At 42.9% G+C, this 15,896-nt stretch overlaps 2 protein-coding genes across 20 annotated transcripts in view; one reads left to right on the forward strand and one right to left on the reverse strand.

Annotated features, from left to right (window-relative positions):
• PMCA (plasma membrane calcium-transporting ATPase 3) overlaps nucleotides 1-11,560 on the reverse strand; it is an 80,230-nt gene extending 68,670 nt beyond the window's left edge. For 5 of the 18 annotated variants that reach the window (XR_001100659.2, XR_001100660.2, XM_067350141.1 and 2 more), the window contains exons 1-2: nucleotides 10,540-11,551; nucleotides 9,548-9,711 (exon numbers count right to left, since the gene is read on the reverse strand). The gene's annotated coding sequence lies outside the window, so the exon portion shown is untranslated. The other 13 variants (XM_012365981.2, XM_012365980.2, XM_012365979.2 and 10 more) reach the window with 12 other exon arrangements.
• Nucleotides 11,561-12,490: 930 nt separating this feature from the next.
• LOC105671656 (condensin-2 complex subunit H2-like) lies at nucleotides 12,491-15,873 on the forward strand. 2 transcript variants are annotated; one of them, XM_012365987.2, is made up of 11 exons: nucleotides 12,491-12,685; nucleotides 12,877-13,014; nucleotides 13,115-13,272; nucleotides 13,346-13,600; nucleotides 13,729-13,784; nucleotides 13,862-14,369; nucleotides 14,456-14,636; nucleotides 14,763-14,865; nucleotides 14,939-15,237; nucleotides 15,315-15,512; nucleotides 15,579-15,873. In XM_012365987.2, exons 2-11 carry the CDS (start codon nucleotides 12,934-12,936, stop codon nucleotides 15,687-15,689), a joined length of 1,950 nt encoding a protein of 649 aa, XP_012221410.1. In that variant the 5' UTR covers nucleotides 12,491-12,685; nucleotides 12,877-12,933; the 3' UTR covers nucleotides 15,690-15,873. The 2 variants fall into 2 exon arrangements, with proteins under 2 accessions (XP_012221410.1, XP_012221412.1); XM_012365989.2 differs by having other exon boundaries at nucleotides 12,886-13,014.
• Nucleotides 15,874-15,896: the final 23 nt, after the last annotated feature.

Here is a 15,896-nt window from a genome sequence, read left to right on the forward strand (position 1 = left end):
TTATATGTCGAATAAAAATATTTGCATTCGGAAGGGAAGTCATCTGTGTCGTGACCTGTGTTCTAATAGCAGCACGCTCTAATGGCGGCGTACTCTAAATCTCCTTCCTGACATCATAGTCAGCATTTCACTCGCGTGCGCGAGGCACGCAATAATAAAATAATATTTGTGTACACAGAAAACAATGAAATTTAGCCTTGAGCCGTGAAACTCCCCGTCCTCCACCCCTGCCGCCAGCGATGATGCTTCTCTCATCTCTCGCATATGAGGACCATACATCAACCGGCGATGTCAAAAGCATATCTTCGCGCTATACGCTTCTACGCTTGATGCGGCTAAATTTACCGAAACATTTGCAGATCGTAGACGCGCGAGGCAACGTAGATGTCGGAGCAGCTTTGAATAAAACGAAGCAGAAAGCCCGTATACAACGAAAGAAATGTAGCTGAACGGAGGACGGAAATCAAATATCTCAACTCAGGCTAAAATAAATATATTCTGGGATATAATGAAAGAGAACGCGATCTTTCCGTTTCGGCGTTCAGCAACAGCGCTGCTTGTCAATTTCGTGCCTCCTTGTAAAATAATAAACAATATTTCTTGAAATATAAAACTTTGGAAAGATTTCTCTTCGTTACGGAATATTATTTCTGACATTTAGTCAAATATTTCACTTTCATATTTTTCTTATGAAAAGAAATTTGATATTGCTGGGAACAAACAGACCGCAGTTCATTTACGTATCGCAGAGAGAAAACGCTCGAGAGGAGCACCAAGTATACAAAAATATTCTTAACGTCTCGAGTTTGTTTTGGATTTGCAAAATCCAGTTCAGTGTTTCGTCGTTTATCGATAAACGTGACGGATAAAAACGTGGGCGCCGCGCGATTAAACGGAACTTCTATCGTGCCCTCGTAATCTTTTCTACACAACGCGCTCTTTGCGCGCATGCCTTTTAATCGGCGTAACGCTGTAACACGACCAACGTGTGTATACGTTAACAGTTAACGCGAGATCCTGCCGGCGCAGCATCGGCTCTTCCCTATTTTTACACGCATCCAGCCACGACGTGTAAAAAGTGAAGGATATAAATAACCTCACCTATTTACATGTTAAATTGGATTACATGCGCATGTGTATCGTGTACAGTAATGCGAAAAAAGCCCGGCCGAGAATAACTTGTAACAAACGAGGTAAATTATCAGCTTTTAAAAGTTCTAATATCGAGGAAAAAAAATTATATGCATACAATATGTACATCAGCCGCGCCACTTTGCAAGGAGGCCGAGAGCAACAAGGAGCCGCGGACGATGTGTGCGTACTCGAATAGAGGAAGAGGAAAAAAAGGGGGACGCAGAAAAAACCGAGAAAGGAAAAAAAAGAATGAGGGAAGGAAGGAGGAAAAATTCCAGATATGATATAGCACGATTATTATTTAAACAGACTCGCGGACGACGCGCACGCATTGCGTGAAATTAATTTCTATTTTCGGAGACGGCCGGGTACGCGCGTGAAGAATTTAGAACGCGCGGTAATACGTAATTCCAAGGTAAAACTGAGACGTGTACGAGCGAGAGGGAGGAATTTGAATCGAATAAGTCAGAGGGGACAAACTCTTTAGCGCGGCGCGAAAAGAACGAGAAATAGCCAATCGCGATAAAATACAGATACACTCGCACGCGCGTAATGAACAGCGAGAAAAATATACGAGCATATTAATCCTGCTAAAAGCAAGGTTATTTTATTCATTATCCACGGAAAAATCTGTGTGACGTCCTGCTATCGTAATTGTGAAAAAATTCAGCTTATATTTTTATTTTATTTCATTGCATTAAATTTAATACAATTAATTTATTTAACGTAATTTCTCAAAGTAAATCGAATGTAATTTTAATGAATCTTGTCCAAAGTGTATTTTACCATTTTTTAGAATAATTTAACATCTGCGGAAAAATCGTTAATATATTATACGATATGCTCTAACGCTTCTTTGCAGATTTCGTTTGGTCAGCTTTTGCAGAATTCATATCTGCGAATTCAGCCGGCGACGATGATCGATCGCGTGACGGACCGCGCGCATTCTCTCTATCGCGGCGAGAGTGGATCAGGAGTGAATCAGCTGGATGCGTTAGCCGGGGTAACTAATTGATTCGGGTTAAGTACATTGTATTTTATCCACGTGCGCGATATATCAGATTACGGAGGCAAAATGTAAACACAATCAAGCGGCGAGCGAAAAGGCCGGCGCAAACTAAATTGAGCGATCGGGCTGGGATCCATCGTCTATCGATTGCACTTTATCACTCGATCCTCTCCCTCTCTGTCTTCTCTATATACAGATACGGTGTTTCGCGGCCATTCATGTGTACTCACAGATAATAACGAGATCTCTTCAATGAATTCGGCGAATTCATCTTTTCTCGATCAAGAGTCTTGAGAAACGTCACTATTTATCAGTATCTCGATGTTTAACCGCTTCCTTGATTTGCAAGACTATACTCGGACAGTACGTCATCACCGGTACGAATTTGCCCGAGTTAACTCGGGTGGCGCTTGCTTAGCAACGGCGCGGCATCTTAAAAGTATTATTATTTATATATTTTATATTTTGTATCTCTTTCAAGACGTCAATTTTATTAAAAATTTAAAAGAGAAAAACCTGATATTTTTTTAACTCTGACGAAATAATTTGACAGAGAAGCGGTTAATGTTTGGACATGGTCCGCACTTGTCTTTAAACTAAAATCCTGTTACACAGCGAAGTCTATTTAAAACTGACTACAGAATAAACTGTTGCTTAACTCGCTCGGGAAGTTTCGATCGCCTGTAACTCAGTAATTGTAGCGTCATGATATTTTAGAAGTTTCCTACTCGCTTTACCGGAGGAATCGGCCGGTTCGGTGGAAATTCGGGATCCTGTACGCGCGAGGAAGATCTCCGTCGCGCTCCAAAACAATTTAGCGGCGAGTCGCGAGTGATTTTTCTAAAACACGCGACACAGCTGACAGAGCTGATTTCATCCTCGCGCCGGGCCACGATCTTGCCAATCAGTTATTCGGTGTTTCGCTCGAAATTGAAGTTTCATCGGCCTTCGCGGGTATTAACTTTGATTAAGGTTCCTCCCCGAAGCGCGCGGGCACCACGGACGGCAAAATAGACGGTATTATTAGTAACGGGATTAAAATAGCGGGCCGATTAGACCGTGTTGCCTTGATCCGGGCGAATTTTGCCCGTCGTCATAAATCTCGGAAATAGAGAGAGAGAGAGAGAGAATGGGGAAGCTCTGCCGAGTTTTAAGCTTCCTCCCCTCACTCTTCAGCCCGGTCGTCACGCTCGTGCGACAGTATTAATGGCGACAATTTATGCGGAGGATTTCACGTAAAACTATACATGGTATGAATTTCGCGTAAAATTATAACTCCATGTAGCATTAGAGATTGAATTGTCCGTAATTACGGCAATTTTCGTCGCTCAGCGAGAAGTAATAAAATTTCATTGCGATTTCGCGCGGATCTGGCGGGGAGATGACGAGAGTGCAACGCGCTCGACTCGTCTTCGCTTTCAATTGTCTGATGCGTAATCGCATAACGCGATACAATGGCAAGACGTACGACAACAATCGTTCGGCGATGAAAGGAGGAAGGCACGCACACACACTCACACGTGTATGCGCGCGTGCATGCTAAATACTTTTAACGCAGTTTCTAACGCGCTAACAACCGCGGCTCATTATCAAGTTTGTCAACCGTGACTGAACCTGTTAAACTACGTCCATTAACCCCTCGGGAAGCGGAAGCGTGTCGGCGCAATGAAAACGCGAAGGATTTCCACCTTCGGATATCGATTTGAACTCGCGGGGGAGAATACAGGACGTTTCAAAGATGGATGCGATTCTGTCCGGATTTTTCGATTGTCAAGCCGAATCGGATGTGTTTTTCGGACACGATTCAAAAGCACATTTCCGAAATGTCCCGTGTACATCTCTATTTTTTTTTTTTTTTTTTTTTTCGTCAGAAAACAAACAAATACGAACTACAATGTGAAGTGTACGTGTGTATTTTTGTGCTCTTATTGGATATTAAATATCCTATGAGGCGACGACTTCGATATCAGTTCGTAAGGAAAGGTCAAGGCAAAACACTCTAACAATAATTAATGCGCGTTTGTACATGCGCCCGGCAACGGAATGTGCGTGACTCGCACGAGGGCAGATTGTCGCAAAAGCGTCGGTGGAGAAAAACGAGAGGCTTCTCTCGCGACCATTTTTTCGCGAGCTCTGACAATTGCCGATCACTCCGTTCGAGCGATGTGATTTATCATCCGAGAAATATTTCAGCGAGCGCAATAAACGGATTTTTGAGACGCTTCAATTCGACGGCACAATCGGGCATTCATGAAAGCGGATGGCGTTTTAACCTTTTCGGAACAGAGTCCTCATTTATTAAGTCGCAGAAATATATAAGTCTTTCTTTCTGAGTTATTTTCATAAAAAGAGAAATGAAGAGAATATAATCACGTTTTTTTAATACTTTTACACATCTGTATTATCTTAACAGTGTATAAATCAGTTAAAAATTAAATAAGCGAGCAGAGCAAAATACTGTGTTTATCCGCTGTTCGTTAGCTATTTCACTCGCGGATTAGATACCAATTCGATTTAATTCGGAACATTACGTAACCGATGTAATTAAAAATACACGTCCATTCGCAGTAAACATCGGATACGAAAGAGTAAAACGCCGCCGGTCTATCGTGCGGCTTGCTTGCTTTAACGTTGCTTACGACTATTGCGATGTTTCGATCCGGCAGAGAGGAGGAGGGTCGTCGAATTACGCGGTAAATTCGGTATACCGATCGGCCGTACGGAAATTACGGGGGAAGTATCCGTGATATTTTTAACCACCACCGTCTGGTGTTCGTCGCCGATCACCGAGACGAAAAATTTGACTAGGTGGCAGGTACGTAACTTTTAATACTCCAGGGGTGCGCGGGGAAGGACGGGACGGGGGTCCCGGTACGTGTACGTATCTCGTCGGGGATTAAAAATAACTAAGACACGTGTGTAATATGCTCTTTCACTGTTTGGCGGCTGGAAATATATACATAGCGCGCCGCGTCGATCCCGCTGCTCTCCTCCCCTTTTTTTGCTCTCCGTCTTTTTTTTTTCCCTAAACTTTCGCGCGCTCTATTCATCCGCGAGTAAATATCGAACCCTATATTAACGGACGTATATAGAGACTATATCGGGTGTCGCGAGACCACCGGGAATGCCTTTTCAACCGTAGGAAGCAGAGATGAGAAGCAGAGATAGGAAAAGTGATTCTTGAAGTTGCGGAATTATTTAATATCGAGAATAAAAGAGCTGCGGCGAAGTAAGAAAAGAATATTTGCAAAAACGAATAATAGATATTTTCACGAGAGTTGCAATTAAATGATGAAAATATATCTTCAATTTATTTAGTAATAATCTGCGATCAGTCATAATCGAATATTCACTTATTTAAAATTTAAAATATACGCCCCAATGTATTTTTTTCCAAGATATTCATGGCACTCGACGCGTTGCACCGAATCCAAAAAATTAACATTTGGAGTTGCGAATTGGCTCGCGTCGCGACGTGGCTTCGCGCGTGTCGCGCTTCTGCAACGCGAGTCGCAAATAATAGTTACCGGATGATATATAAACGTTATTCGATTTATTTATAACCATTAGACATTATACGGATCGTATTTTTAACCAGTTCACAGCCCGATGACGGAAAGGGATTGCCAAGTGTGTTATTTATATTCCGCGACCAAAGACGAAGGAACAATAGCCGGAATGCGAAATTCTCCATCGGAACAAACGGATATCTCTGCGAGAATATACGCACGCAGAGGTATACACCTCAAATATGTGGAGCGGAGAATAGAAGAGTGAATTATTAACCCAGCTCCCGATAACACGTATCACGTTTCTATATTGAGAGTACGCAACCTACACACATCACATTTTTTCGCACAAAAGATAAGATAAACTTTATGGAGAAACAAATACATAAACATGAGCTTTTTTTCTTTTCGAAGCGAATTGCAATAATAATAAAATATATCGATACATTGCCTTAATAATTAATTGCAATCAATAGAAATTATACCACACAGTTCAAATCGTTTAAAATTAAGTCAATGTGATATAAAATACTATCAAATAACCGAATAAATTTCTGACGAAGTCTAGTAAAATATTTTGATGGAAATAATTCAGTGAAAAATACCGTATAATGAAGTCAAGAATCGACGACGAAAGAAATACGATCGGTTCCAACACGGAGGATGCGGCCAGCATCGATTAATCGATCAAGTGCGGCTCGTCCCTGCTCTGTTGCTTTCATGGGGCGCGCGTCTGACATCGACTGTCTATTTCTACTTGCAGCGGTTACGCGCTCGACTTTCCCATCTCCCGGGAACGAGACACGAGCCGCGCACGGTTTCGAGTCTCACGTCGCAATTCTACATCCTATAAACAAGTCGCGGGAATCCTTGACAGACTGGCCAACCGTTATCCCGACGGCGTTATTAACCCTTAATCGGTCTTCGTATATCTTGGCGTACGTCCCGGCGGAAAAATCATTCTTGCTCTCTCTCTCTCTCTCTCGTGACAGTTTGGCAGAACTCGCGCTACGCGTAGCCATAGGAAGTTTATCTTGCCTAATTATACAGCGATTCGACTGTCAGCCGTCGAAAAAAACGAGTCGCTTGACTTTAAGAGAAGTTCGAAATATTATTTTTAATGTTGTAAGCGATATTAAAAATATTTTCGTAAGATATAAAACTCTATTATTTCGTCACGGCAAAGCGTCTTTTCTTGAATTCCTTTTGTGTATTTTTCTGTGCAAGATGTAGTAACAATACGTTCCGAAAAGCGAGAAGAATTTTAATACAGTACCGATCGATTGTCGAGATATAAATCAGTATTCGTATAGCTCGCAAAAATTTTCACATCTTCTATTCTGATATATAAAAATTTCTGCCATCCTTTCAAATAATTTCGCAGATATATTTTTCATCGCAAGGTTCAGAAATAAAATGACAAGAAAAATAGGGGCATTCTTACATACGCACATCGCTGATTGACAATCATTTATATTTCAGCCAGCGATCGTTAAGAGTGTCGTTATGTTATTTGACAGATGGTCTATTTCGCCAAAAAAAAAGCGCGCGTTCGCCACGGCGAGACGGCGCTCGGGTGGGCGTCCAAGTTCTATCAATGTACAGCGGGGCGCACAGTAATCCGCTAAACATTTTGATGCCCCGCGATGGGCGGAAAAATAAACGGCGACCGCATCCCGTCGACACGCGCGCGTTAAATCGCCGTCGAGGAAGACGGAGCGCGAAAGAGAAGAGAGGAGAGAAGGCGCGTGCGATGTCGGACGGACGCGCGCGCGGTTCAATACCAAATTCCGACCGTCGTCGGCAGCACCGAAATAACTTAACGGCCTCCGTGTTCAAGCATTTCCTATACGGCGCGAACATCCTCTTTTTTTCCCCCCTCGCCGTCGTCCTCGTCGTCTGGCTGCACGGGCCCGACGTCCGACGTCGACGGCGAACGAGATCCGTCGATGTGCGCGCGGGCTTCGCACGTGCGTAATTATTAGCGACCCTTTATCGATTCGTCGAGGCAGTTTCGTCGTGGCGAGCGAACGAGCGAACGAACGAACGAACGAACGAACGAACGAACGAACGTACGAACGAGCGAACGAGCGGCTGTCAAAGGTTGGGTATATTTCCTCGGCAAGTGAGTCTAGGTCACCCGTATCGGGTCGATACCACGAAAGCGGGACAAAGGCGAGTCTTCGACTGTGCCTCACGCGTATTACAGTCGGAGTTGACCAGAAACTGATGCTCGCGTCCGTTCAACGAGCGATAAAAAAACCCGTCGGTCTCTCTCCCTTCCTCCCTCTGTTGCTCCGCGAGAGAGATCTCGCGTCAGAGGTGGATTCTGTGTCACCGGAAACTAACCGAAGCACCTTTTTCTATGCATGCAACGCGATGCGAAAGATGCGCGGTGCCGATCGCGCGCGAACATGTGCGACATGCAATGCACGCATGCAAAATTAACTGCTTCGACGAGGTCGTCCAACCGTGTCTAATCTTTTCCGCGAATTTGAGAGCCCAATCGTAAAATTCGTCTGTCGAGTCGATGAATCATCGTCCACGCGATGTACGGGAGGAATTTCGATTCGGCGTAAACACTATTAAGAAACTGTTTGGGAAGAAATATTACATTTGTACACTTTCCACGTAAAACCGCGAAGATTAGAGATTTATAAAATCGCGCAGCTGTATTTTCTGTCTCTCTCTCTCTCTCCCTCTCTTTTCAGGTTCACGTTCGGGTCGCGTGATGGATTGAGTTTTTAGGGAGAATTCGAGGGAGATTTTGGACAAGAAAATGCTCAACATCGCTCACCGAGTGAACGTGGAAAAATCTCGTCGACGATCGCGAGGAGCTCCGAGACTCCGAGCGACGAGCTGGGCAACACGAACTCGCAGAGCCGAATAACGGGGTCAATCTGACGGGGTCGCGGATTCCGCGAATCCTCGACGTCGGAATCTCGCTGCTACCCGGCGTATCTCGCGTGGTGGCATACACACGACCGGTTTACATCCCTAATCGAAACGGTTTCTCTCGACAATGCGCCTGCTCGATCCCGGGGCACGCGTCATGTACAAGTTTCTCTCTCGCTCTCTCTCTTTCTCCGATTTTGTCCGTTGCTCTCTCTTTCTCGTTTGCTCTTTCAGGGTCCGCGCTGGCAGGTCTGCTGGCACTCCCGAAATAATGTTCGGAAGAACGGCAAAGCGCAGGGGAGAGGAACAGAGAGGAAAGGTGAGGGCCGGGGAGGGAGGAAGGATCGAGGAGGGGACCAGATCGTGATATCCAGAGGAGGAAGATGAGAAAGGCGAACGGAACAAGAAACGCCCGGATTGAGCGCGCGTTACATAATTTTCGTAACTCCACGAAGGAACGGAGGAGGGCAGCGCGGGTTGGTGGGGATGGGAGTGGACGATGGTCGACGGCGAGAAGCTCCCTCGAGGTGTTCTGTGCGAAAGGAGAGATAAACAGAGAGGGTAAAAAAAACGAGAGAGAGAGAGGGAGAACAATCGACAGCGAGGTGGGCATGTGCGTGCCTGCGTGGATAGGTAAATGGATGGATGGATAAATGGCACGGGAGAAATAATGAAGAGGGGATGAGCAAAAAGGTAAAAGTGGAAAAAACGTATACAGTGAAATAGAGAGAAAAGAATATACACAAAAAAAAAAGAAAACAAGAGCGAAGGAAAGAGAAAAATAGGGATGAGCGAAAGAGGGTGGAAAATGCAGGAAGGAGGAAGAGGAGGATAGTGGAGGCTCGTGTCCTAGTGGGCGGAATGGCGAATCAATCCCCGACGAGGGGAAGGGGCGGCTGCGAGGGCGAGGGTGGGCGCAAAAGGAAGCCGGAGGGGGATAAGGGGACGGCAGGGGGGCGGGTGGGGGTGGCCGACGGCAGTGTGGCGACATACTACTCACCGTGGACGGTGGCAGCAAGATGTCTGCGAGGTGTCTCTTCTTCCTCGACGGTGGCAAGAGAGAGGAAAACCCGATGTCACATACGCCGCTTCATCGGGCCACTGTGCTGCTGCTTAATACCACTCCGCGCGGTGCTCTTCGCCCGCCTTCTTCACCTTCTGCTACTAAAAATAAACTCGCTCGCTTTACCGTGCGCTCCTCCGGGTGCCCCCGCGCGCGCGCTCGCGAGCGCTCTCCCTCCCCAACCCTCTCCCCCTTTCTCTCCCACTCTCACTCTCCTCCTTTCTTTCTCTCTCACACTCTTTCTCTCACCCTCTCGCTCTCTCGCTTTCTCGCCCGTTCTCGCTCGCGCTTCACGTCTTGTAACGCGACCGACACATTTATCCGCGCTTTCGGACCGTTCTCGGACACTCTCGCGCACCTCTCGCGCTCCGCGACCGACCGACCGACCGACCAACCAACCGTTCGATTCTCTCGAATCGAGGAGGTGGCACTGTGTCGCCGCTCACTGCCGCTTGTCGCCGCTGCCACCGTCGCCGCTACCACCACCGCCGCCGCCGTCGTCGTCGTCGTCGCCACCTCCACCGTCGTGCGCTGGATGATGATGATTATAATGATGATGATGATGATGGAAGCGAGGACGGTGACAGTTGTTGGCGATTCGAGAATACGGAGCGGCGTCTAGGAAAAAGAATTGTATATACAAGAGACCAACCCGCCGAGGGTCGCGAGAGAGAGAACGCAGCGACAGCAGAGAGAAAGGGAGAAATCGGAGCACACACAAATCCCGTGATAAAAAAAATCAGCGAGGGAGAAAGCGGGGAGTGGTGGCGCGCGAGAGGGAGAGGGCAAAGGAAAAAAAGCACGCTCGCACACACACTCGCGGTGGTGCGACGATTTTGTTCATTCGAAATTTCTACGGAAGACCGAATTACTTCGGAAACTCGACTGGACGAAGACGCACGCACGCACGCACGCACGCACGTTCTTACCCCGAGGGGTGCCACTGTCGTCGTACCGAGAGCGCGGGACTGTCGCGCTCACGGCGCACTTCAGTTCCTCGTGGTCCCGTCGACCCTCTCTCCCACCCTGCTAGTGGTATCGACTGCGCCGGCGGCGGCGGCGACGACGCGACGACGACGGTGGTTCTCGGCGGCGGCGGCGGCGGCGGCGGCGGCGACGATGACGACGGCGACGGTGCGGGGCGGCCTTTTCTCCTTGATGCCTCTTTTCATATAGACGAAGCCGCGACGTCGACTGATACCTGGTAGCTTGCGGTGGTAGCGCGCGTTATCGCTGGCGGCGACCGGCGTGCCGCGACGACGGCATCCGTGCATCGAGCGACGACGACGTACGCGCAAAACGAGACGATGACGATTGTATATACTCCGGTTAAGCTCGCTGCTACCGCTCTGGCCCGCTGCTGCTGGCCGCTGAATTATGCGCGCGCACCTTCGCGTAACACGTACGTGTATATGTACACCGCCGCGACCAAGTCGAACGACGGTCTATATATCTCTCTCTCTGCTTTGCGTCTGCACGCGCGCTCGTACACGGGGTGGTTTACGCGTATGCGTCGCCGTGTGTGAGAAAGAGAGAATGAGAAAGAGAGAAAAACCGGCGGAGAGAAACACAAGCGGTGAACGAACGATAATAGACGGAATAATCGAAAAAGAGAGGAAAAAAGACGGAAGAAGACAAACAGGAAAAAAGGAAAGAAAGAAGAGAGGGAAGAAAAAGAGAGAGAGAGAGAGAGAGAGAGAGAGAGAGAGAGAGAGAAAAAGACGGAAAGAGAAACGCGGATAGAAAAGTGTATAAGACGGGGAGGGGCCGGGGGAGCCTCTTGGCCTGTCCGAGATTGAGTACAAGTCAATGTACAATGTCAACGGTACCGCGGTCGCCGTTAGACTGCCGTGCCTAAATCGGGAGAACCGCACACACATTCGCACGGGGAATAGATCGCGCTCGCGGCTTGCTCGCTCGTTCACTCGGCTTTACACGCGCACGCGTACCTTCGTGCCACCCAATCTTATGATCCGCTACTTCCTCCCGCTAGCCCGTTGCCGTGACCGTCGCTCTGGGATTCGTTTCAAGAACGCGCGCGTTTCCGCGATTTCTCTCCACTCTATTCTACATTTCGAATCCTATTTACGCGTTTTAGAATGAACCACTGCGTTTCTTTAACCGCCACCGAAAATAACCGTACTTCATTCAATCGCGTACTTTATTTCATTCAGCGAGATAATTTGAACGTCTATCACGTTTGGATTTTCGAGTCCCGAAATGCTTCGAGGTCGAAGACTCGGAATTTAGCGACTGCAATTTTTAACTTTTATACCAAAAAGACGTTTTCATATTTCCATTTTATGTCCGTAAATTATTTTAATAATGTGCTGTACAGATAACACCGCACACAGCGTGAATATACTTTATATCGTAATTGTTAACCTTGAATTCTTTTTCCGTAACCGTTACATTTATATCAATCTATTTCTTTATTCTTTTGTTATTTTGATTTTCTCTATTACCATTTGAATATAATTCTTAGCTAATGATCAAAATAAATATTGAATTTAAAGCAAATCAAGTACATTATTAAGAATTCTCGTCTTCCCGCGTTTAACCTTTTCTTTCTTCATCGCAAACTATCTCACAATTCCGCAAACATGTATCTCACTTAGTTTCTAATATATTTAAGAAATTAGATTTAAAACTTTCTTTAACAATTACAAGTCTTATTATAAAACTACTTGCCCGAATACTCCGGAAATACTCCGAAACAATCATGAAAATATCCTGCACAATCTGCATCCACTGACTAATTCCAACAATAAGTAAAGCCTCCTGTACATGATGCGTCTTCTTAGATGCCATATTGGAATAGTTTCCATGTAGCGTCATCGTGATGAGCCATCTACACACGACCTAAAAATAAGCTGTGTTGTTTCATCACATGTTTTATAATCTATGGACAAACAATAATACTATTGTTATTGTGAGGTTATATCAGATTATATAGTCGATTTTGCAGAAAAATGCTTAATAAATGTGCTCGAAATTCTTTTAAAAAAATAGAACGCTGTTTGGAGTGAATAAAATAGTGAATTATTTATTATTTCTCATGTTATTTTTTTGTTGGTAATGTGCATTTCTATATCAACGTATGTTTCGATAATAATGAGATAAAACACTATCATTAAAGCATCGTCCACCTGTGTTTTTTCTGTTATTTTGTTGTGAAATATTCACATTAAATTATTTTATAGAAAGTATTTTTTTCACGGACTCTGATTTCTATTTGTATTATTTTGACATTAATATCATATTAGTGTCAACAGATTTATGCCTTCTACGCGTATCATCGTGACGTTTATGAGGCATCAAAAATGGTTACTGTGCAAGATATTGGTTTGCAACTTACGAAACCAGTGAAAGAATTAGCAGAATGGAAGTTTCCTTTTTCGCAAGTATGTTTATATGATCTTATCTTACGTTCATGTGACCTTTTTCAACAATATGATAGCATCTTATATTATATGTATATTGAAATAATCAATATTATTACAGACTCTGGAAAAATATTGCTCTTTGTTCGATACCACATGCAATAAAAATTTTGGTGAAGCTGGACTTGTCCTACAAAACTCTACTGCTGTATATGTACATAGAATAGATTCTTTATGGAATAAGACTGGGTATTTTAAAAATGTATTTTCAGATGTCGAGTAAGTTTTTCATTATCAAGTATCTTAAAATCATAATAATTAAAAATAATTTGCATTAAATGTTCTGTTTCAGAAACGAAGAAGTACCAAAGAATTCCAACAAAAAAAAGGACAGAAAGACTGATATGTGTTTCCAAGAGTTCAAAACTGTTGACTTTGCTCAAGAAGGAGAAAAAAATATTGATCTTAAGAAAAATCATATAATATATGATATAGTTAAATCAAAAAGCCGACGCTTTACTCAATTAGAAAAAAGTGTCGCACAACATATCCCTATTAACATGTGTGATGTAAATGGAGAAGTTATTGGTAAAAAATATGATTTTCGGTTAGTATCAAATAGTATATTCAGATGTACTAAACTCTTTTTTTAATATTAATTATATTTATAATATTATATCTATAGTAATATCTCAATTTGTACTTGAGATAATTTTGTATATGTATATTTTGTAGATGTAATCAGAATGTTAGCATGGATGGCATATTGATCGATGAATTTACACCACAAGGTATGCAATTAAGATGCGCTATTAAATTAAATTTTCAATTTTTTTTTAAAGTATTTCACAAAATTATTATTTTTCAGATTTTTGTTGCGATAGTGAGAACTCTGTCATAGAAAGTTCTATATCTTCAAATTATTCGGACCTGACTAAATCCTTCGAATCTTCATGCAATAAGTTAACAGATTCTACTATGCAAGACGATGAAAATAATAAAAACGACAATAGTGATGCTGAATCTACAAGAAATGATGATAGTTGGCAGACAGAAGAGAATTCATTTCTTGCTTCTACATTTGAATCAACGCAACAAAATCTCTCTTTATCTACAAATATTGACACTAATAACACGATTAGTGCAGAGAATACCCTAAATGATGACTGTCATGATATGACTCTAATCTCGAATGAGTCACGCATGGATATTCCCTGTAATGCAAGTTCACCGATGATAACTGATGATATTAACAACACCATTTCATCGAATAATAATGATTCGGATGCTATATATTTTAATGATAGTGTCAGGAAAAGTATAGATATTAGTAGTGTGTTAGATAGTCCACCTGAATCGGTAAATTCGAAAGAAAGGTATTTCTAAGTTTCGTTATTTGCAACAATGTCTTAATGCACCAGGTAATGTTGTACTAATCGTAAGATCAATGATATTATTTTAGAACTTCATCGACAGACGATCCAACGTTGTTAAACAACACAAATGAAACTTTATTAGGAGCGAAGTTAGACGCGAGTCTTGTGCAATCTATTTTTCCGAAGCACAATGCAACAGAAAATACATGTGCGCTTTCTACTTTGAAATCTCCATCGAAATCTCCATCAAAATCTCCATCGAAATCGGTAAGTAATATTACAATTTTGCTAATAATTAGCAAAGAACCTTTTAACATTTCTACATTATCATTTACAATTTTGCTAGTATGATTAACTTTTTGCTAATAACATACCCGAAATATTTACTTACAGCTTAAAACCAATCGAAAACTACTCACACCGGGTAAAAGAAAACAAAACATAACGAAGAAGAAGTTAATTAATATTTTCAAACAATTAAATTCGTCGCAACGAGGTAAATCCAGTATAAGTTTCTTTTGAAATTGTTTAATACAAATCTAATGCATAATAAACGACTCGTCTTTCAGGTAGACCAAACATGTTCAAGAAAAGCTCGACTGAATGCTTAAAATATATACGAGAATACGATTCGCGTAAATACGAAGAAGTAGTGAACGAAGCGCTGGATTCTTTAGGATTTCGATTACGTGTGAACGAATCAAATATGAGTGTTGACGATGTTACTAATATCAATGATAACATAATATCGACTTCGAGTGATGATGAAAATTCCGAAATGCAGAGTTCAAGTTCTATTAATATGTCATCTTCACAGGAAAATTTTTATGATTCTTCGTTTCGAACGGACTCGCCACATTTCATGCTGGTAAAATGACAACCGATAAAATACGATACGAAAAAAGTATATATTGTAAAATCTAATCGCATATATCACAATTTCAGGGAAATGTAAACAAATGGCATGAATACATACAACCTAAATTGCGCGAAGCCGAGCAAAGATCGACGTTTTGTATTCGCGATTATACATCGCGAGTTATGTCGACTCTGAAATCGAAACAAAAAGTTAATTTCGCTAATATTATGCAAAACGAGCACCCTTGCGAGGTGGCCAGATATTTTTTGGCATCATTGGACTTGGTGAGTTATAATTTTTAAGAGAATGCAAAAATATGATCAATAATTTCTAATCAAATTCATCCACAGGCCGCAAAGTACAAGATTGACATAAATACGAACATAAACCTCGATAATATAGAAATTGTTCTACATGAAGAGGACAGACAGAGTTCTGTTGAAGCGGATTCACATAAATAACATGCAAATATTAGGTTTAAAAATTCTGTACATTGTGTAAAGAAAAATCACTTATATGTACCTTTGCCAGTTGGCAAAAGCGAACCCAGTTTCTACTGTGATATTATCAGCAGCTAAAGAGTGCAATTTTTATAAAAACAAAGATATAGTATATATTTGGGAATTAAATATTTTTTTCACAGGGTATCTTATCTTTCAATTCCACCC

The sequence above is a fragment of the Linepithema humile genome, chromosome 2 (genome assembly GCF_040581485.1).
Source record: "Linepithema humile isolate Giens D197 chromosome 2, Lhum_UNIL_v1.0, whole genome shotgun sequence".
NCBI lineage: Eukaryota > Metazoa > Arthropoda > Insecta > Hymenoptera > Formicidae > Linepithema > Linepithema humile.

Excerpts from the sequence above, each read along its gene's own strand:
- LOC105671656 (XM_012365987.2), top strand. The coding sequence starts at position 12,934 with ATGGTTACTGTGCAAGATATTGGTTTGCAACTTACGAAACCAGTGAAA. Across the intron at positions 13,273-13,345 it reads AATGTATTTTCAGATGTCGA|AAACGAAGAAGTACCAAAGA; the intron begins GTAAGTTTTTCA and ends GTTCTGTTTCAG. Across the intron at positions 15,238-15,314 it reads ACTCGCCACATTTCATGCTG|GGAAATGTAAACAAATGGCA; the intron begins GTAAAATGACAA and ends TCACAATTTCAG.